At 29.3% G+C, this 23,601-nt stretch overlaps 1 protein-coding gene across 1 annotated transcript; it reads left to right on the top strand.

Annotated features, from left to right (window-relative positions):
• The first annotated feature begins 19,070 nt into the window (after positions 1-19,070).
• On the top strand, positions 19,071-22,342 carry LOC133819916 (transcription factor bHLH62-like). The gene is made up of 8 exons (XM_062253296.1): positions 19,071-20,317; positions 20,410-20,640; positions 20,744-20,809; positions 20,907-20,975; positions 21,088-21,159; positions 21,253-21,510; positions 21,624-21,702; positions 21,809-22,342. Exons 1-8 carry the CDS (start codon positions 19,427-19,429, stop codon positions 21,844-21,846), a joined length of 1,704 nt encoding a protein of 567 aa, XP_062109280.1. The 5' UTR covers positions 19,071-19,426; the 3' UTR covers positions 21,847-22,342.
• The last annotated feature ends 1,259 nt before the right edge of the window (positions 22,343-23,601 follow it).

The following is a 23,601-nucleotide window of genomic DNA, read 5'->3' as shown; positions in this document are numbered from 1 at the left end:
CAGAAAAGATTAAAGGTAAGAAAACTACACCCGGTTGAATATTTGAACGGGACTAAGGGCTCCCTGATATATATGATTGAAAGAATGGTATTATGCCATGTAAATTGTAAACCAACGGCCTAAGCGTGCCACGATTAACTTGTGCAATTGGCACGGCTCGAACACTGGTATCCGAGGACAGCTTATTATGCACTGAGCTCGGTTTAAGCGGGCCGGAGTCAGTGGGTTAAACAGAGGGTGCGACCTAAGGTGTCGGCCCTAGTATTTGTGTAAATTGAATATTGTATTTGGCTATAGAAGAGATTGTTAAATAATCTAAGTGTAGACGAGATTGTAACGCCCTGATTACCCCAGAACAGTTACGGTGAACCGGAAATTTGATTCGCTACCCGAGTCCTTTGGTTAAAAACGTGATCTAAGTGCTATTATCAGGTTAAGGTGAAAAACCAGTAAAAAGAAAAGGGTACATTTCATTAATTAAACAAACTGCTCATGAGCCTTTTAAAATGTTTACAGGATAACCATAATACAAAAGAGTCGCTACAGTTCCAAATTTACAGTCTCCGCCGGCCTAAGCGGCAAAAACAGGGTTGACCCCTAGTCCCTCTGAGAACTCCTTGACCGTGGCGGTCAAGCGGCCCTGTATGTACACAACATCGCCCAAGCTCTCCACTCAGGGTTGGTTAAGCTTCTCCTTTCCTTTACCTGCACCACATAGCACCCATGAGCCAAGGCCCAGCAAGAAAACACAATATAGCATGATATAATATCAACAACGATCATAATAATCATTCTGGACTATCAGTCCAACAAATAGGTGACAATAGCCAAAAGTCACAATAATGAGCATCGCTCCCTCTAGCCATGTGACGATAGGGTCACCAGGGCTTAACTGATAAGTGATTCTTTCATAAGCTTGTTCAGGATAGGTGTATGGTGATTAGTCACCAACATAACCTTCCTCACGACTCTAGAGTCGAAGCTATGGACAACGTCCCTTAGCCATGTGACAAACGGTCACCGGGGTCATGTACCTTGGCTATAGTCATCTGGTCGTAGACCAGGCAAGCGCTTATAAGTTCTTCAACCTTAGGGTCGGTCTCGTATTAATGCTATAGAGCTATTCAACGCGTGATCATCGACTTTAGAGTCGGTCCCTGACTAGTCAGTGTCTTAAACAGGTAATCAGCGTTCACTAGCATTTAATATGCAATCCATGTCCACATATATCAACCAACATGCTTCAATGTCAAACCATGCATGTCATATATCTATACAGGGTGCAACTGTATTCATACACTGTTTTCTTACCTCTGGTTCGAGTGAGAATTACTATATGAACGACCCCTGAGAACGATCAACCTTTAAATTCCTTGACGGTCACCTAGTCATAACCAAATTATAGGATTTATCAATAAAAATGATAACTGAGGGTTCCCAAACCAAATCCCAGCCCCCCGAGACATCAAATACTACCCAATCGGGTACTAGGTCCAACCCCGAGGCCTAAGATTTGAATCCCCAAGCTAGAAACCACATTTTGGAAAAATTGGCCTTAAGGGCCGCGACCCTCCCCTGCTGCGCCGCGGCGCGCCCTCAAACAGAGAGGGCTCTCCCCTTGCCAGACGCCAAGGGCCGCGGCGCTTCCCTGCTGCGCCGCGGCGCCCAGCCCAGACCAGCTAAGTCGGCCACACGCACCAGAATTTTAACCCTGTGTTTTTCCTCTCAAACCAGTCCCTCAAACCATCTCTAAACCTCCTCCAAACTTATAATTAAACCCCCAAATAACACCCTTAGCTCACTCTCATCAAATCCCAAACAAACCAACACTAAAACCCCCTTTGATTCTCACTTCCCACCTTAAAATCATGAATTGAAAACCAAAAGTAAAACAGAGCACCAGCTGTGATAAATGACCAAAACTCACCTTGAAACCTGTTTTGAATCTCCCACACAAGCTAAATCAAGTGCACCAACCCAGCCTTTAAGTTTCCCTTGGTTAAATCCACACCTAGAGCTCAAAACCTCAAAGGAGATAATGAAGGAAGTTGTGTACGGGAAGGATAAGGAAGTGTCTCTGTTTTGTTCTGTTTAAATCTACCACCTTCTACAGCCACTTAAGTCACATATATCCTCCCTAAAATGACCAAATTGCCCTTGAGTCATTTAAAGCTTCTCAAGCTATTCTAGGGGTAAAATTGGTACTTCTCGCTTAACCCGTTAATCATAATTAACGCTTCCCAATTCCCGCTAATCTCAATATCCTCAAATACCAATAATTCATATCTCGTTACCCTAAAATCCCCGGTAACGCTATAGTCATTAATATCACCCCGAGACTCACCCCGAGCCCCGAGCTCAAACCTGTTATGACCAAACCGATAAATCATGTTTAAAGATCGTCTCATGTCGAAATACTCGAACCAATCCACATTATAATGTGGTCTCACAATATATCATAAGCACACAAACAAATATTCAATTATACCCTCAACGGGCCAAATTACCAAAACACCCCTGTAAACAAATGTGGACCCTCATGCATGCATTTAACATCATATTATAATATAATTCTCATAAACACGCATAAACACATTTAATGGCGTAATTAAACAGTTATGGCCCTCCCGGCCTACTAATCCAGCCATTAAACCACAATAGGGAATCCGGGGCATTACAGAGATTGTTTGTACCTTGGAGTATGCTTATATGCTTTGGATTGAATAATTGAACATGCTTATTAGAATACCTGTTTGATATCATTGTATATGTTGTGTATGTTGTTTTCTTGCTAGGCCTCGACTCACGGGTGCTGCGTGGTGCAGGTAAAGGCAAATGCAAGATCGATCAGCCCTGATTGGAGAGCTCTGCAGGGTGAATGTACATGACAGGCCGATCAACCGCCACGGTTGAGGAGATTACAGGGACGAGAGGACAGAATCACCTGTTTTGCCTTAGTAGGGCTAATGATGTCATTGACTTTTGTTTTTTTTGTAAATCAACTTGTAAACACTGGTCTTTTGGGGATCCCTTCTGTAAACTGTTTATAATTTATAAAATGTATCTTTTGAGGTCAAAATGTCTTTTATCCCTAGAACACTTAAACTAATGACACGTTATTAAATTAATGACTTGATTAGCAAGTCTTGTACTTTATATGTACACAGTGTAGCGGTCTTGGCTAGCCAGGGCGTTACACACTATATATTAGTGAATCTATTCAAAACTTCTAATTAGAATCCAAATTTCACCCAAACAGACTCAAATTATAAGTTGTGGAGGCCTAAAAATTTCAATCATCATAAAAGATGAAACTTACTTTGATAGAAAGAAAAAAAAGAACTATACATGGAAGTTTATTATGATGAAATTTGATGGGTTTGATTCTATTCTAACCCATAAACTCCAATCCAATATCTTATAATCTTCAACAATAAATTTGGTTGTCATAACTTGAACCGTTTTATGAAAGAGATAGATTTTTTTTAAAAAAATTTTGCTACAACAAAAATAATATACTTTAATCTTACTTATTACAATCATGAAAAATACCACTATTTGTTGTTGAAGACTAGAGACTTTGTGCAACAATTGAAGCCATGTTTGGTTGGCTAAAATGACAATCTAATGGAATGACTAATCCATCAAAAATAAAAATAAATGGAAATGTCATTTCAATGCGCATATAAATTTACTTATATTAACTTTTGTCTTTTTGATTCCTATTCTAATTTTCATTACTCTCAATCAATCGTACCAACTTATTACCACATACGACTAAACTATTTTCCATGGATCTACTTGATATTGTTTACTCGTTTTTTAGTCAATACGCATTTAAATGTGAAATAAATAATGAAAAGTGTAAGCATGATATCTCATGAGGACAAAAGGTTATAGTGGTTTCACCTTAATTAATGTCATTCATCCACATTTTAGTTTCTCATTAATAAACTCAACCAACTAAAAGATCGGATGAACTAGTATCAATTGAGTTTCTAGAGACGGCAGAAAAAAAAAATTACTAGAGAATAAATGTTTTGGAGAGTAAATATTGTGGCCTAAAGTGTCTAAAAATTAGTTGATCCTTATTCCTCTTATTTATAGTGAGGAATTAGATTATATTAGATATATTGTCATCTATAATTAAATCAATATTTTCTTTTATGGTTCGTATTTTGGATTAGGTTTATCCTTTTAGTAATTGGATAAGCTGAGTTGTAGACAGGACATGAAAGCGTAAGAATTCAACGGAATCCCCCTCATCTCAGAAAATACGAGATTAGGGGTGATTGGGTCTATGTAATTATGACTAAAACGAAAAATCTAGCTGATGAGTATGCTAATGAGTTGACCAAGCATCCGCGCACTGGCGAGCGAGGAGACGAAGCACACACATACTGAGGAGGACCAAGCATCTATATGCCGATGAGGAGACCAGACACACATATGTTGATGATAAGACAAAGCTTATTGGTCTATGCTAGCCATCCCAAGGGAGCGAACAACTCCTCGTGTCCTTATAGGCGCGAATACCTTCATTTCCAAACCTATTTACGTCAGTCCATATCACGTTCTTCCTTGCTACGCCACCAAGTCCAAAATTGGGTATAAAATATATAACATTTTTTTAGCATAAATTTTTTTAGCCACCAAGTCAATTTTTGTTTTCCTTTAGATGGTTTTGATGGGAACCGTGGTTGAAATGATCATGTGTTTAATTTTAATTGTAATGTGCATGAAACTAAGAAGACAAGACAGATTGCTTGATTGTCACCCACACCACCGTCCAACTTTGGCTATTGTCAATTTGTCACCCCACTACAACTATTTCACCCAAAATCTTTTAACTTTAGAAAAAGTGTGTTTTACAAATCATACATTAAACTACCTTTGACTTATAACTTCTTTCATATATGAACATTTTTTTTTTTTTTTATTATTATAATATGTATGTTGATAGATTTTAGATTAGATATGAAATTTCATTTTTGTTATTAAGATTTATCAAGTGTTTATGTGCATAATTTCTAATGTGCAAAACAAAAATAAAAATGCACTTGAAACACATATTTATATATGATAAGAATATGATTGTTTATCTTATAGTTATGAGATTATATTTTTTTAGATCTTGTGTTTTTACAAATTATATTTTGAACGATGTATTTAGTAAAATAGTTCAAACTAACTCCTACATTCGATTTTGGTCAAATATTTTTTATAACTAAAATCACAAATAATAAATAATTCATCAAACTAAAAATTCAGAACAAAAAGCAATTTGTCAAAACAAATAATTCAAACAGATAATGAAACAAAATGTACATGGTCAAAAAATGTATAAACTCTTATCTTTTATATGGAAACATCTTCCATTGTATATATACTAATTTAGGACGTAATATTATATATATATACTAGGTGCAATATGCGTACTTAGTTTTATTTTAAAAAAATTATTAAATATTTTTATTAAGTTTTTATTATTGTTATGTAAATTTTAAATAAATAAACAATATTATATATAAAAGAATGACATAAACATATTAAAATAAAAATTAAACCAAAACATTGTTTATGATATTTAAAAAAATATGATAACATTTTAGATCACAAACTACGTACGTTATTTAAGATACAAACATTCATGATATTATTCAAATCACACATTAATGATTAGAGAAGATGCTTGATTATTTTTTTTAGAAGATAAATATTATTCTAATTTCTTCTTTAGTTGCACAATTATACTATTTGTACACACACGACACTTATATATAATGTATTTATTATGTATTATATACTATTGTAATATGAAATTTGTATAGTATGTGAATTTATTATATTAATATAATTATTTAATATATAGTTTTGTATTAAATATTATTATAATAATAATATTTAATTATGATTATATATTATATGTTATATATTATAATAATATTTTAATTTATATTAATAGAGTTAATAAATATCTAGTTTAGTATTAAATATTACTATAATAATGATATTTTATAATATTTAAATTTATATTAATATAATTAAAATATATTTGAATTTATATTAATATAATTACTAAATATTTATTTTAGCAAATTTTATAAAAATTAGGATTATATATTATTATAATAATGATATTTAATAATATTAAAATTTATATTAATATAATTAATAAATATCTAATCTAGTATTAAATATTATAATACTAATATTCTATAATATTTAAATTTATATTAATATAGTTAATAAATATCAAATGATATTTTATAATATTTAAATTTTTAATATAATCAATAAATATTTATTTTTAATTTATTTTAAGAGTATATTCCGTTAAATATTTAGAATATTCTATTAAAGTTAAAAAAAAAATTAAAATCAAATCATTTATATTATTTACCATGAGTAGATATTTAAATTTGATAAGAAAGATGCATGCATGAGTTTATAATATGATATATATATATATATACACATATATTTATAGCTGTTTACAACGAAATCTCATGCATGCATATATTTTTTTTTCAAACTCAAAATCTTCACGAAAGATACACATTAAATTCAAAGTGAGAACACGTTACACTACTCTCTACTACTTGTTCAAAAAAGATAATCAAAACCCCATTAGTTAGCCTATATATAATTAAAGATATTAATTTATATATTAGTTATATATGTATAAATATTTATAATAAATATGTATAAAAATCATATTGAATCTGCAACTTGTCCCATAAGATTTTTCAATTTCTACCGACAATAAATATATATATCTTTATATATATCGATTAGGGCATTTGAAATAATCATTCACCCAAAAAATAAACTTTGAGATCATAAAAAAAATATTAAATCTCTGACAAAAACTGCTCCTTAATAAACAATAATTTTACAGAGAAAAAATTATTGAGAAAATAAATAAATAAAAACCAAACACTTATTATTATTATTGTTATCTCTAATCATTATTAATCCCAACTCTGCAAATAAATGATTCCTTCCAAACTTTGATTGGAAGACACTTTGTTTGTTTTCTGAAGAGACTTACAACACAAAATATAAATAAAACTTAGAAAATAATTTTTATAATTTATTTATTTATTCAAAAGAATCTAAAATAAAATTAGCTAGTTATGGCAGAGATATATATTTATATATTAAAAAAAGAAAGGGTCAGATATATGAGTAATTAAACAGGAAGAAAACAAAGTAATTAACCTCGTAAACTGTGCCCTTGACCAATAAAATAGTGACACGTGTCCATGTCAATTATTATAATTATTTAGTCAAATGAATAATTAAGTGAGAGAAGGTGCATGTGAATGTGTGCATCAATGATTGAAGCTCACGTTAATATTATACAATATATCACAAAAAAAAAAATTATATAGAAAATTCAATTTTGTATTTTTAATTTTTTTATATATATAATATATATAGAGTTAAATTTAATTAACACAAATAAATTATATTATTACCGACATGGAAGGGCATCTTTGAAGATTCAAACTCAAACAAAAAACGAAATTAAGTTATTCATAATAGTTTAAAATATTATTTCAAATAATAATTATATTTAAAGAAAGTTTGTTATTATAAATAATTAAGAGTTAAAAATGGTGGGCGGTGGGAGTGACTTTTTTTATAATTATATTTTAATTGATGGTTATTATTATTAGTTAATCATCATCATTATTATCAACTTGGTTCTTTATAAGAGTGATTATGAAACAGTAATTAAATTGAAAAGCATGTTGGCCAATTGTTAAAAAATATAATATCATATAGACATATACACTTGTTTTGATGTTGACATTTTAAATATATATACATGGAATTCTCTTATAATGACTATCGGTAGAACTCTCGATGTTCTTGACTTGTGAATAGTTTTCGACGCGATTTTTTTATGATTGTATATATTGTAGCTATTTAGAGCATCCTGCAAATAATTTTTTAGAAAATTCCGAATAGTTTACAGTACCAAAAACTAAGTTCAAACATATTGTTGCATGCGTGACTAATTTTCGTTAGGTGTGTATACTAGATAAATATAATATATTATCGGTAATAATAAATAGAGAAATTGATGAAAATGACTTATTTTTTCAAGTAATTTTGTACTCTGGCCTAGTTTTGATAATTTTTTACAAAATGACATCTGTCTAAAATTCGACCAGTTGTCTAAATTTTTCGACCGGCTGTTTGAATTTTTCGACCACCTGTCTAAATTTTTGACTAGCTGTCTAAATTATAAGAGGTCATTTTGCAAAAAATTATTAAAACTAGGCTAGAGTGCAAAATGACTTTAAAAAATACGTCATTTTGCCAAAATACCCTCATAAATATATTTATTAATATATATATATGATTATGTATCTTGTATTGATTTGTATCATTTAATTTCCAAAATGAAGTTCATGCACATAATAATATAATATAACATATATAAGGTTTATTAAAGTTTATTAGTATAATTATAACATTCATATGAGTGTTAATTTAATTTGTTTATGAATTATTTGTCTATTAATTTTATAAACAAAGTCACTAACTAAATTACATTTACGTACTTTATATGGGTTTATATAAATGAAATAATCTCCAAACAAATGGAAAAATAAAATTTGGTAGATAATAAGTTATTTTGTGTGCTTGGCATATTAGTATTCCAAATTAAATAATAATACGCCCACAGTTTGGGATAGAGATATCCACATATATATATATATATATATTTATAAAGATTTTATTATAGGAGTGTCATTTTTGTCAATCGATAGGGACGTTTTTGTTTTTGGCGCACTGAGAAATTACAATTTAAATATTTTTATACAACGGTGAACATGGTAGTTATATAGTAGATATCATACCAATTTTTGATAAATTTTGAATAATATACAGTGTTGAAATTGTGGTTCAAAAAATATATTTTACACTCATATGAAAAAAATAACAAGTATACACCAACATATTCAATTGATTGTTTGAACTATAATTTTAGTATAGTAAATTATTTGAATTTTTTTTAAAATTAGTTAGATAACTACTATAACTACAATATACACCCTTGTAAAATAAATTAGTTATAATTTTTCTTCTTGCAAAAAGTATAGAGAAAATTAAGAGAATCGCTAAAGGGCATCAGAAGGAGGTGTCGTATTGCTATTAGTGTAATTCAATATCGGAACTCACATATTTGAATTTTTTAAGTATTATAGGGTATCACTAATCAATTATGAAGTGTTATCTCATGTAGTATTAAACATCTTAAAATTTCGAATAGCAATTTTAAAAATGAATGACGTCCAGTATTAGAATTTCATAATATATATTTATTTTTATTTTTTTAAAAAATATTATTATGTGTGGTGGAAATTTTGTGAGAAGTTTTCTACATCGAGAATCGAGATGGTTGTAAATTATTTAATGCTTTTAATTATGACCTTGCTTTAATCGAGGTTCATTCTTCTTTATAGCAATTAATTAATAATTTAAAAGATTTTTTTCGGTTGAAAATTGAGGTTTATTATTCTTAAACTTATATAATTTTAACGTGTCCATATTAAGTCAAGTTAATTAAAATAAATTATATCTTGAAATTCCCCATAAAAACACAATAAAACTAATAATTTGAGTAGCTAGTTAGGTATATATATATTTATATTTTTTTGTTCTAGCTAGCTAGACACTTATAATAATAAAGTTGTAATAATTAATGAAATTAAATCAATAGTTAATAAATATTATACCAAATTAATAAAATAGACTATAGATTTAGCAAAAATTGATATTTCGACAGCAACTATTCAAGACTTGTACCGATTATCTAATATTATTAATTGTTTTTCTTTTTCCCACTAAACACATATATTCTCTAATAATTAATATTGATATTTTATTATTTATTTGAATATTGCATGCTTTACAAATTTATTTAATTAATTAAGATCGTTATTTACCTAAATATTAAATGTCTTATATGAAACTGAGAAATTAATTAATAAGATATCAATATATTTTGTATCTATTATTTTAACACATCATTTATAAAATGTTGAAAAAAATGTAGAAGGAAATTTAAAAAAAAAATTGAAATAAATTATTCAATATAAATATATATTTTTTATTTTTAAAAGGATAATATAATTTTGGACTTTTTATTTTATACTAAATATTCGTTTGAATTTTTCATTTAAAAAAAATGATTTTGTGTTTTGTAAATTGGTTTAAAATTAATTTTGATTCTTATTTAGTTATAATATATTTTTTAAAATAACTATGTCAAGATTGATGCAAGTTGGAGATATGTTAAATTTTCAAATCGGTTACTTTGTAAATAAAACTTGAAAATAAAAAATATTTTCATCAAAATCGGATTCATATAATTATTTTGAACAAATTTATAAAATAAGGAGCCAAAAAAGAATCAAAACAGAATATTCAAACAAATAGTTAACAAAAATAAATGATCTCAAATAGTATTATCTCTATTTGAAATGATGGTTTCCAATATAAGGTTAATGTTTAATTCTCTTAAAATTAAGTTATATGTTCAATCTAATTTAATTTTGACAAATTTTAAATGACAAGTGTCTTTATTCTAGTGATGATTCATGATTGATCTAGACATTGTCTAGCTCATGCGATATTATTTAAATAAAAGTCAATAATAAGATAGTTCAACTCTTTTTTCCAAAGAAAAATAATGTTATCAATTTGATTAATCCAACTATACAATAAAGAATTTCCTCACATTAACTAAAGATATATACTAACACCTTTTTTTATAAAATAAATAATAATAATAGAATAATGCATTGCTATAAGGTAGTGATTGAGTTACTTACACGTACATATCCATATAATAATGTACTCTCAATCAATATACACACATATATATACAAATATGCCTTTAACGGGTCAAATTACGAAAATATCATTTTAATGACAAATTGGCATACATGCATGTTTAATACACTTAAACATGTCAATATAGTGATATTATAATATAATTACATAATTCATATAAGAGTAATGATATGTGCACCCAAAATATACACTGAAATATTACACATAGTGATATGACAGTTTAGCCTAGTCAATTACATTTATTAAAACTGAGACACACTGTTTTAAAAAATAGCGACACATAACTGTGTGTAATGTTTGAGTGCACATACCATTACTCGTTCATATATAATCATGCATATTATCACATAATAATGCAATTAAATTAACTATTACCCTCCCGACCCTTTTTTCAAGATACTGAGCCTCATTAGAGAAATTGAGACGTTACAAAGACTGAACTACTTACGCGTACCACCATCCCAACAATTATATTTCATAATAAATTTAACATCACTAGCAATAATTACATATAATATATTTATACAAGGACTCAAGAAAATGAAAAACTTTTTTTTCTTTCTCTTTGAATGTGATGTTTGATTTATTTAAACAATAAATAAATTTTATGATGAAGAATTTTGAAAAGCTTACACCAATTTAATACATATTAGCTAGTAATTAAGAGGTTAATTATTATCTATGATTTTTAGTTGGATGCATGGACTCAAATTTAATTATAATACATTGTAAGGTTTAGTTTGTTTTTCAATAGGTACTTAATTAATTATAAGTTTATTTTTTAAAAATATTTATATATATTTCTTTTATATATAAATAATTTCTTTATTTTCTCCAAATTTTTTGCCTCATCTCTCTCCATTCTTGTTTTATAATTATTATATTGCATATGATCTTCTAATTTTCTTTATTGAAATAATAAACATTCCTTATTAGACAAAATTGACAATATATATATACTACAAAAACACAGCATGCAATAATTATTAAAAATGAGAAAATTTTGTGATTGAAAATATGTGTCATCATTGAATTTTAGAAAACATAAAACAATAATGTACGTATGGCCTTTGAGTATGTTAATAAAAATTTGTGATTAATTGTTAATAATTTTTTTTATTACGACTAATGTTGTTTTTAATCCATTTTATTTTATTCAAAATTATTTATATTTATATAAATATTTAAGATTAAAATGTCGGTGTTTGGCGGCACGTGTTGGTTTTCTTTTAAATATGGAAAAGTCCATTCTGACTCACTTTTTAATAATAAGTTTATTAAAATATAAGAAATAATTTTGAGTTGAGAGTTTGAATATATGGACTTAAATTTATTTTTTTGAAAAAAAGGACTTAAATTAATTAATAGTCAAAATACCAAATATATATTTGATCAATAAAGGGTTACAACCGACATGGATGACTTTCATATATTTGCTTAGGTCTAATCTAAGTCCTCTTAGTACATTTACACCCACTTTATAATATGTTCATTGATACTTTGAACTTAGCTTTGCCTGCATTAAGATTTAAAACTTGTCGTCTACTTTCCAGAAATGTTTGAAACAGAGAATTTACAATAATACAACGCTGCATTCTTTAAAGATTGAGGAACGAGATGAGTTATGGTTTCGAAAGAAGAAGGAAGAGACCTAGGTTAAAGGCTTAGGCTCGAAAGTCGGCCTTACTCAACAACTTTATTAGGTTGAGTGCTTGTTTCCACTAATTGCTGATATTGGTCCCCGAAAAAAGTTATTCGATACAGTCAGTTCACCAAGATTACATACCTTTTAGCTTGTGTTATGATATTTATTGCTTAATTCTTGTGGAAATACCCTTTTTTTTGGTTAAGTAGTCTCACATCGTTTCAAACTACTTAAACTTTATCCTAAGAGTTGTTGAACAAATTATCCGCTTAATCATCAAAATTGTTTAACTCAAACTGCACCGAGCGGTGTGGTTAATTTTATTTTTTTCGCTGTATGGGTTGGTGGTCCAATTTCTTCTACGTTGTGTTGTGGTTAGGCGGAGTGAATTTTCAAAAATTACAATATTCTCAACATACTACATAAATATTGAGTATTTTTTTATATATATTTTATATATTATTATTAATTTATTTTAATATCAAATATTTTATTTATAAATTTATGCTATTAATAACATAAAAAAGTAAATGAGCTAAACTTTTACTCAAGTATACTATAAAACTAAAGACAACACACAATAAACCTATATCATATTTCATTATTTCTCATTTCTTCTTTTATTTGGATTTTTTTTATATAAGAAATATATAATTTTGTTTTTATGTATAAATTAATGATTTAATTGTGGCTAACACATCAAAAGAAAAATAAATAATTGTGGGGTTACAAATTTTATTTAATCACATTTTCGTGAATTGATGAATTTTTTTTCACATTTTCATAGCTTATACCCACATCACGATCACGATCACCCTTACTTTATATTATTTAAAGAATATTTATTTATTTAAATTTCATTTTAAAAACAAAAAAGTTGTTAAAATTATATACTATTATTTAGGATTAATTTTTAGAACAAATTTTATGTATTACATTTTTTAATATTGGGCATCATGTTATAGTATGGTGGTAAGTAAAAAAAAAAGGTGTTATAGTTTTATTTTTAGGTTTTTTAATTATTATAATTTTAATTTTATTTAAGTCAAGCTTTTCTCCCAGCCATACTTGATTTATTACCATAAACTCATAAAATGAATGAACTAATTAAGTTGGTAAATATCTAAAAGTTGCATGTGCCTATAGTTGTTTTATTTATTAAAATGATGAATAAATAATATATATTTTTAAATCATTTTTTTTATGCATAATATATTTTTTATGAGTAAAAATGGAGTAGTCATAATGTTAGGCTTGCATGGTAATTTTTTTTTCTAAATAAATTGAGATATAAATGGTAATTGTAGTGTTCTTAACATTTTGCAAGGCATTACTAAAATTGTATTTAGGAGTAATTAATATCCTAACTTAACCTAACTTTCTAAAAGTTGTATGTGCTTGTTATGATTTTAATTATATAATAAAAATGGTATTTGAGATTACAAATATTTGGAGTATATATTAATTATATTTTAGCTTTAAATATAATTGTTTTACTAAGTAAAACCTTCAATTATTAAATATTATATTCTTTTACAAAATCATATATATTTTATTTATTTTCCAATAATATATAGGATTTATACTTTTTTGGACCCTGTGTTTTGTCTCATTGCTTATTTGAACCCTGTATTTTGACAAATTATTTTGTGGACCCTATGTTTTGTAAAATGGTTAAAACAGAACTTTAAACTCAATTTTGATGAAAAAAATTTGAATATAACAACACAGTTTTTAAGCAGAATGATTTTATTTTTGTTCTGAATTGTTAGTTTGGTAAATTATTTGTGATTTTAGTAGAGAAAATATTGACCAAAATCGGGTTTGGGGTTTTATTTTAACAATTTTAATAACATAGGATTTAAAAAGTAATTTGTCAAAACACAGGGTCCAAAAAATTAATGAGACAAAACACAAGATAAAAAAATATATAAACCCTAATATATATAAAGACCAAATCATTAATATACATTATATTATATTAATTCTATTTAACTTTTTTGTTTTGTTATAATGAAAAAAGTAATTATTTCTTTAAATTATTTTAGGTGTGCCTTTAATTACAATTACATTAGAAGTTAGGACCATTAGTGTGCAAAATAAAGGAGTCCTCTCACCAACTTCAAAATGAATAGTTATGTTGAATTGTGCCATTGAAACTAAATACCTACTTATATACTCTTAGCCTTTTTTTGTTTGTTTGTTTAAGGTATTGAATTTTAGTTATTTGGGCCTATAAACTAGGTTGGGCTAATACCCTATATTTTTTGGCCCACTCTATGACATTAACAAGCAAGAGGACTTGAATTTTAATCAAACTCAATGTTTGGTAAGGAAGAAAGAATGACACAATGCATTTTGACCAAATAGTGGAGAAAGAAAGAAATTAAATTTTATAGTTCTTTTTTTTTTTTTTTTAAAAAGAATATATTATAGTGAGATTAATACAATACAAAATACTACTTGAGTCAAGCTCTAATTTAATAAATAAGCTCTAATTTACAATATTCTTCCATGGGAGGAGATATATTTGGCCACTCCACAATTTCTTTTAAATTTGTTCTTGTCTTTTAATTTGATAGTGTATTTTGGGTACATTTTTAAGGATAAAAAGTAGGGGTGTTCATCGATAGGTTTGGTCGAGTTATAATATATTTTAATCAACTCGATGTAAAAATCGGGTTGTAAAAATCCAACTCTAACCCGAACAATTAAGAAAAAAAAAATTAACTCGTCCAATGTTTTAGGCAGTTTGGTCGGGTTAACCCGCCCAAACCAATCTTAAGTTATTTTTTAAAATAAATATTCTTATAATTAGATTGAATAAACTAAAAGTAAAGTATACATCTTGCAAACATAGACATATTATTATAAATTGAAACTTTAAAACATTATTCTAAATTCATTGTTAAAAATTTTAAAATAATATTTAATATATGTATGTATAAATGAAAAAAAAACTCTTATTTGGTTTATTCGAGTTATATTAGGCGGTTTGATATAATTTTCAAACCGTCCAATATAATAATTGGGTAGTTTGAATTTTTGTTAAGTTATTCTAATTGCATTTTTGTCAATTTTTTCTTTAGACAATTTAATTAGATTGGCAGTTTGCAAAAACTTTTTCACAACCTTAATAAAAATTGTCGAACTTCTCACAATAAAAAAGATAATAAATACCACCACCAAAATGACAAAAAATACTTACAAGACAATACATAAATGTATTAAACATTACAATAATAATAAAAGAAGAAAGGTATAATAAATAAAGTTAGAAGACTTATTTTAACCTTTTAACTTTTACTTTATAATTTTATTCTTTTGAAAACTTTTATAAATAAACAATAAATTCAACAGTTGACAACTTGAACAGAGTGTAAAGAAGAAGTTAATTGGAGTACAGCAAGTGCTTTATTTTTTTATTTCAGTTTTGATGTAGCACTAGCACTACCTTACCAAGTTACCAAACAACAAAATAAACTATATTATATCATCTTTTTATTTATTATTATTATTATTATTTTTTAAGCTAAGTAGTTATTTTAATCCATTGAGGTTTTATATCATTATTTATGGTAGTCGATTTAATTAGTGAAAATGTTTTTTTTTAAATATTATTTTATTAAAATAAATTTCTTGATATATTTAACATTTTCTTATGTAAGTATTAAAAAAGGATAATTACAAATAATTATTAACATATACCCGTAACACAATTAAAAATTATAATAACAAATCATGTTAGATATATTTTATAGTTATTTTATTTACTTGTATTGGAAGTAAATGATTTTTTTTAATTTCAAATTTAATCATTCAAAAATATCAGCAAAATTACAAGTAAATTATATTTTATACATGTGTTATGAATGGAACACAAAGTGCTCCTCAAAGTTATTATTATATACTTTTTTTTAAGAAATTTGCTTCCCATTATTAACATAGGTGCTAATATAAGGTTAGTCATATTAATTGTTGATTAGAAGTATTTACCAAGTTTTTTGGAAACTATAAATATTTCGAGAATAAGAGCTAGTAAGAAAATAAGGAAATAAACAAGATCAATGTTTTTTACATGGTTGGGACGTTAATCAGCCTTAGTCCACGAGTCACTTGTATTGAGTTTTAGAGAGTTTATCAATAGAGGTTTTCTGCAAGTTCAACAATATTTTTGCGTGCATGAGAAGTTGGATCCCCGCTACAGTGCACTAATGACCCTATTTATAGATGGTCATGTAGTTTGGGTCGGACTAATCCGGGTTCAATAAGGATATAAGCATAATTGATCTTTAATGGAGCTAAAATACAAGTGTATAGCAGGATTACAAGTTGTTTAGTCTAGGCTCATTCGGTTGGCTCAAGCATTGTAGAGCCTTACAGATGTCCTTTGTACGTTAATACAAACTGATGCGCGTGAGCTATCAGGGAGATTTTGGGGACATGATCTGTCAAAGTAGTGGTAATACCGATCCCTAGGAACATTGTACGTTCCGTGCGTATCCCTTTTGCAGGTTAGTTGAGGAGATCAGCTGCCGGATTTCTCGGGGACACGTCAGCCGGGTGACGAGTTGGTCTTGTTCTACAGGGACGTATGGTCCGGGTTCATTTACCAAGGTTCGGCTTCATTTACCAATACGGACATCGGGTAGCGATGATGGATAGAAGGATTTGTCCTGATAGTGGGTTGAAATGCGAGGATGGATCCGGATCCCACATGGCGAGATCTGGCCCTTGGATTGGGACATCCGCCACAACAATCTACTTTCCAGATGATGGAGGTTGCAGGCACTCATGAAGTTGGCCCGGGCCTTCATCTCAGATTCGGGTTGTCGCTACACTTGGATTATTTGCTAGTCATTAGACCTAAGATGGGTTTGAGTCTTCAGGCCTCTGGTTGCTCAGTGTTCGCTGAGCCCTGGCCTCTCCTGAGAATTCATGAGGCCCGCTTGACAATGCCACGTGTTCTTGGTAGAAAATATGGACAACAAAAAGAAATAAAAAAGTATGTATAATTTTAAAAAAATTTAAAATGTTTTCATTCTAGTCTTTCAAATTTCCCTAGGTAGAAAAGGAACAAAATTTGAATTAGAAAATTAAGAAAGCAATAAATGACACAACATAAGAAAACAAAGCAAAAAAAAACATCTCAAAATGAATTTATAGGGTAAATTTTGTGAATTGTCTCATTAGCACACAACAAAACCATATTGGATGGACCCCCTAAAGGTCTAAGAGTTCTACCAACAAAAGGGTAAAAATGTAAAATAAAAAATAAAATAAGGTAAAATGTAAAATACCTCTCTTGTTAAGAATTATAATAATACATCTTAAAATTAATTAGTGATAAATAGAGTATTTATATTTAGATAAATAGTTCAATATTCTCATATATTTGTGTGAGACACTATACTCCAACCTCATTTAAAGAAATTAGTTATTTTTACTCACTAATCTTAAAATACCAAATCACAAATAACTTTTTCTTAAGTCACTATTTTTTAGATCTTAAGTGTATTTTTGCATTAATCGAATATGTAGCGACTTGCTTTTCTTTTTAATTGGATTACTATTTAGATTAGTTTGGATTAGATAAAGCTCTTGATAGTATATTAAGTTAAGAGTAACGATAGAAAATGACATATTTTTTGAAGTTATTTTGCACTCTGACTTAGTTTTGATATTTTTTTGCAAAATGACATTCGACACTCCAAACAGCTGGTCGAAAATTTTCAATTCTTAAATTACTTAGACTTGAGCTCTACCACTTAAAATCAAACAGTCGAAACATGTAACGAGATAAAACATACGATCCAAAAAAATAAAAATCCAAATAAAATTATAAAGTAAAATTAAACTATCCTCTCACACTATTTTTTTAAGTCTTATTACTAGTAAAGATTAGATTAGATTAGATTAGATTAGACTAGACTAGATTAGACAAACATGTTAATATTCCCACTTTCTCTCTCTCTCTCTCCTCTTCTCATTAATCATTGGTAAATTAGTCTCACAAGAGAGAGAAATAAATAGAGAGATAATATATTACAAAAACATAATCATAAACAATTTCATCCTTATAATCATAAACAACCCAACTCATCTTTTCCCACTTTTTAAAGAAAAATATCACAAAACTTTCTCATTCCCTTTTTTTTTATTATTATTATTTTTTTTCCCTCTATATCCAAACAACTCCCCTCTAGAAGAGCCAAGAAATTAAAAAATATATATATATAAAGAAAAATGAAGAGAAAAATAAAAAGAAAAAGTGCACAACTTTTCACCACTTTTCTTTTTAGCTGGCAAAGAAAAATAGAAAATTAAAATAAATAAATAAATAAAAATAAAAATTAGTGAAGTTTGACGTTTAAGGCTAGCTTCTTCCACCGTCTATTAAGGAGTTTTTGGTCTGAGAAAGTTTTATTTTTTATTAATTTTTTTATAATTATTAATTATTATTTATTCGTATCTATTTTATTTAAATATTTATTAATTAAAAAAATATATTATATAAAGGTCAAACAGACATTTTCTTTTCTTTATCTTTTCTCTACTTTCTCTCTGCTTCGCATTACTTTGCTCTCTTTTCTTCTTCTTCTTCTTCTTCTTTACTCACTCAAGGACCATTTCATCATCATCACCATTGGTACTATCTCCTTTCAATTCCAATTTCTGACTCAAAAAACCTTTTTTTTTCCGAGAAAATTTTCTGGGTTTCAGCTTTTTTCTTTCTTTCTTTCATTTTTTATCTGCCCATTTCGTCGAAACTCGATTTTCTGCGGTTTTCCTCATTTGGGTTCTGACAAATTTTTCGTGGGTAGGAACCCAATTTCGATGAGAGTGGCTACTGCTACTACTACTACGAAGACGACGATATAGAAAAGAAGAGAAGTAACAAAAATGGAATCTTTCAAGTACTGCATGGAAATTCAATCGAACGAGCTCAATTCATCTTCGGACCAGCTTTCGGATTGCCTTTTCAAACCCAATTGGGAGCAGTCCTTGGATCAGAACGACCCATTTGAGTCAGCTCTGAGCTCAATCGTTTCCTCGCCGGTTGCCCCTTCTAACGCCGGCGGCGGCGGCGGCGGTGGTTCCATCGGCGACGGAATTATGATCAGAGAGTTGATTGGTAGACTGGGTAACATCTGTAACTCGGGTGAGATTTCGCCTCAGTCTTATATGTGTAGCAATAACAACAGTAGGAACAATTCTTGTTACGCGACTCCATTGAATTCGCCTCCGAAGCTCAACTTGTCAGTTGCGGATCAGCAGATCAGAACCAACTTTCACATGCCGAATCCTCCGAGCTTGGCTCCATTTTCCGGCGACCCTGGTTTCGCCGCGAGAGCTGCCAAGTTCTCTTGCTTTGGGAACAGTAGGAACTTCGGTGGTGGACTAAATGGGCAATTCGGTATGAACGAGACTGAATTGCCGTTTAGATCAGTGCCCAGAATTGACTCCATTAAGCCTCCTTCGAGAGCTTCACCTTCAAGCAACCAAGCTCCCAGAGCAGCAGCAGCTGGAGGTGGTGGTGGATCTCAATTTCCAATTGGGGTTCAGGAGAGCAACAATTCAGGTTCTGATAAGAAAACCAATCGAGTTTCAAGGTCTTCAACCCCTGAAAATGGCGATTCAAGGGAGGGATCTTCGGTTTCTGATCAGATCCCAAGTGGGGAAACTAGTGGGAAAGCTGAGATTGAGGCTAGTAATAATGGTAGGAAAAGGAAAGCCATTTCCAGAGGAAAAGCCAAAGAAAGTCCATCACAAACCACTGTTAAAGATTCTAAGGTACCAATAATTTTTTGTTCTCTTCCCCATTTGACAACTCCGTATGGAATTTGGTGATGATTTAGTTTTCTTTTTCAATTCATTTATGGTAGGTTGCAGCAGTAGAGAATGATGAAGCAAATGTGAAAAGAAGCAAAAAAGATGATGGTGCTACTACTGCAAAGACAAAGGTGGAAAATGAAGGAGTTAATAATAAAGGGTCAGGAGATGGTAACCAGAAACAAACAAAGGATAACTCAAAGCCTCCAGAGCCACCAAAGGACTACATCCATGTCAGAGCTCGAAGAGGACAAGCTACTGATAGCCATAGTCTTGCTGAAAGAGTACGAATTCAATACTTGTGTTGCTTAACTCTGTAGTTTTATGAGTAGGGTCAAGTTCAGTTTCCATTGACATGTCTCTCTTTTTTTTCTGTGTTTGACTCAGGTTCGACGAGAGAAAATCAGTGAGAGGATGAAGTTTCTTCAGGATCTCGTTCCTGGTTGCAACAAGGTGCTTAAAAAGATTGCATTTAGAGAGATTAAATGGTTGAATTTACTATAATAAGAAATGGTTCTGAATTTGCTTTGAATCTGATTTTTTTTTGCAGGTAACTGGAAAAGCAGTTATGTTAGATGAGATCATAAACTATGTTCAATCATTACAGCGTCAGGTTGAGGTAAAATTCAAACAGAAGCTTTCAAAAGTTGAATTTGAAATGACTTTATATAAACCAGATTCTTCTAGTTTTCTTTACTAAATTTGTATTGCTTCAAATTTTTCTCTCTCAGTTTCTTTCAATGAAGTTGGCAACTGTGAATCCACGGATGGATTTTAACATGGAGGCTCTTCTGTCAAAGGAGGTAAGTTCCACTATTTTCAACAAATTTTTCATATGTTGGATCTCTGAGAATTTTGGGCCTGTGATTGACTTTATTTACCTATATATGATTCAGATCTTTCAGTCTCGTGGGTCTTTGCCACATGGCCTTTATCCATTAGATTCATCAATGACAGCAGCAGCAGCAGCAGCAGCATTCCCTTTTGGGTATAATCCCCAACAAATAATGCCACAACTACATAATAATAATGGCATACCTTCTTCTTCAGAGGCCCAATTCTCAGTAAACCCTTTAAATGGTTCAATGCATAGAGCCTCAGCAAACATGCAACTACCTGCTGCCATAGATGGATTTGCTCAACATGCTCAACAGGTGAGAGCAAAGCACAGAAAAGAAAAACTTGGGTTGTCATTATATGCCATTTTTAGCATTTTAAATGAGTTGCCTTTGCATAATCTGAAACTGGTTCAATTGTTAATTTTCAGGCTTCTACTTTTTTTGAGGATGATCTTCAAAGTGTGGTTCAGATGGGTTTTGGTCAGATTGAGCAGCACAGTCTTCAAGGTACAGACAAAAAAAATTAATTTTAAAAAGTACCCAGTTTTTAGTAGGTCTTGTTTTTCTTCAGATTTGTCTAATCCAGAGTTTTTTTTTTTTTGGTTATTTGCAGGCTCAATGACTCAAGCTCAAATGAAAATTGAGCTATGATAATTATGATAATACTACTTTGATTAACTCTCTCTCTCTCTCTTGGATTTTCTCATTTGAGGCCTCCCCCAGCCACAGGAGAGAAAGGCCTCTGTATATAACAGAGCAAAGTCCCCAGTTTGAGTGAAGAAGAAAGAATCACTTCAGCTTGGAGAAAAGATGAACTAGCTTTCTCTTCATGTTCTATTTTAATATTAGTTTCCATTATTGGTCAAAAAAATTCTCAATTCTTTGGAGGATTCTTTTCAAGAAAATCCTCACTAAAAAAACCTTAGAGAACTAATTTGCTTCAACAACAAGAGAGTGATCCAGCAAAATTTTCAATTCTGTAAAGACTCCTCTTATTTAAGCTGTAACATTTGTCAGTACAAAAAAAAAAAAAAAGTTGTCTTGGAAGTAAGAAAGAAAGAACTTTCCCATGTAAACTTCTGATCCAACCTTTTGTGTATGAACTTACTATTTTAATACTATCAAACTGATTCATTGAGAGACTTCATTATTATGTTTGTTCATAGTTCATCTTCTTTAACAGACAGTAATAAAAACTGTTCCTTTAGACCTTTGTCAGATGAAAGATTTGATCTTGATAATAAAGAAAGCAACTTTAAGTTGGGAACAGTTGAAGAATGTCCTTTGAATTTTTTTTTTTGTTGGGAAAATAGTAAAATGAAAATGACACCATTTTTGAGTTGCTATCAAAGTTTAGCTGGAAAAAAATTGATCATAATGGGTCCGCAATCAAAGTGATATTATCTTAAGTTAAATTGCGTAACTTGTGGTTTAACAGATATGAACTGGAAAACAGCTGTTAAGTGGGGACAATTGGTCTCTTTAGTCTATTTTGATGATTAAGAATGATTTGTGTTCTACCAAAAGAAAAAGGATAATATATATATATATATAATAAAGATTAAAGAGATTTTTTTCATTATCATTTTATTAGTTTTTTATTTATTTATTTAGTATTAAAATGTATTTGAGCTGGAATCCAAAGCCCATTTTACTGTTCAAGAAAATCACTAACACAAACACAGCAACCCAAAAGACTTTTTGCTTTTATAAAATTTTATTTTATTTTCTAACTTTACTCTTTTTTTTTTTATAGTTGGAAATGGAAAGTTTTGATGAGAATTTGAGAAGAGAATCAAAGGACCAGGTTGGTTTGGTTGTCTAGCAGTGAAGTTCTGACTTGGCTGAGGAATCAAAGGATTTTTGTTATTGAAAACTTTACTCTGTGTTTGATATAAAGGAATGAAATACTTATCTTCTATGTTGTTTGGTCCACAAGTTAGTAGAAAAAAAAAAAAAAAGAAAAAGAAAATTATATGAAAATTTCCTATTTTGTTTACATTATTTTAATTTTAATAATTATTAGCGAGGGTAATTTAGTTATTATATCATTATTTTTTAGTTTTCGGAATAAAAATATTTTCTATCGTGTTTGAAATAATATCACGAGTTCAGCAGGCAGAAAAATATTGACCGATCACTAAGATAAACTGAATGCATATCAAGAAAAATAAAAAATTGCAACACCCAATAACAACAGAACAAAAAGACTCGTTCCGAGACACTCGGGACGACACTGCTATTTTTTGAAATATAAATTTTGGTGGGTCTCACATCAAATATTTTTTTTTTTACTTTTCTCTTTTATCAAACACGCTCGTTTTAATTTTCTCTCGACTCTTCTCTCTTAAATTTTCTTTCCTCCGAGTTTTTTACTCTACAAAACAAAGTGTTAAAACAAGAAAA

This window comes from Humulus lupulus, chromosome 2, assembly GCF_963169125.1.
Source record: "Humulus lupulus chromosome 2, drHumLupu1.1, whole genome shotgun sequence".
Taxonomy (NCBI): domain Eukaryota; kingdom Viridiplantae; phylum Streptophyta; class Magnoliopsida; order Rosales; family Cannabaceae; genus Humulus; species Humulus lupulus.
The sequence above is the reverse complement of the archived record's forward strand: the minus strand, read 5'-3'. Positions and strand labels throughout refer to the sequence as shown.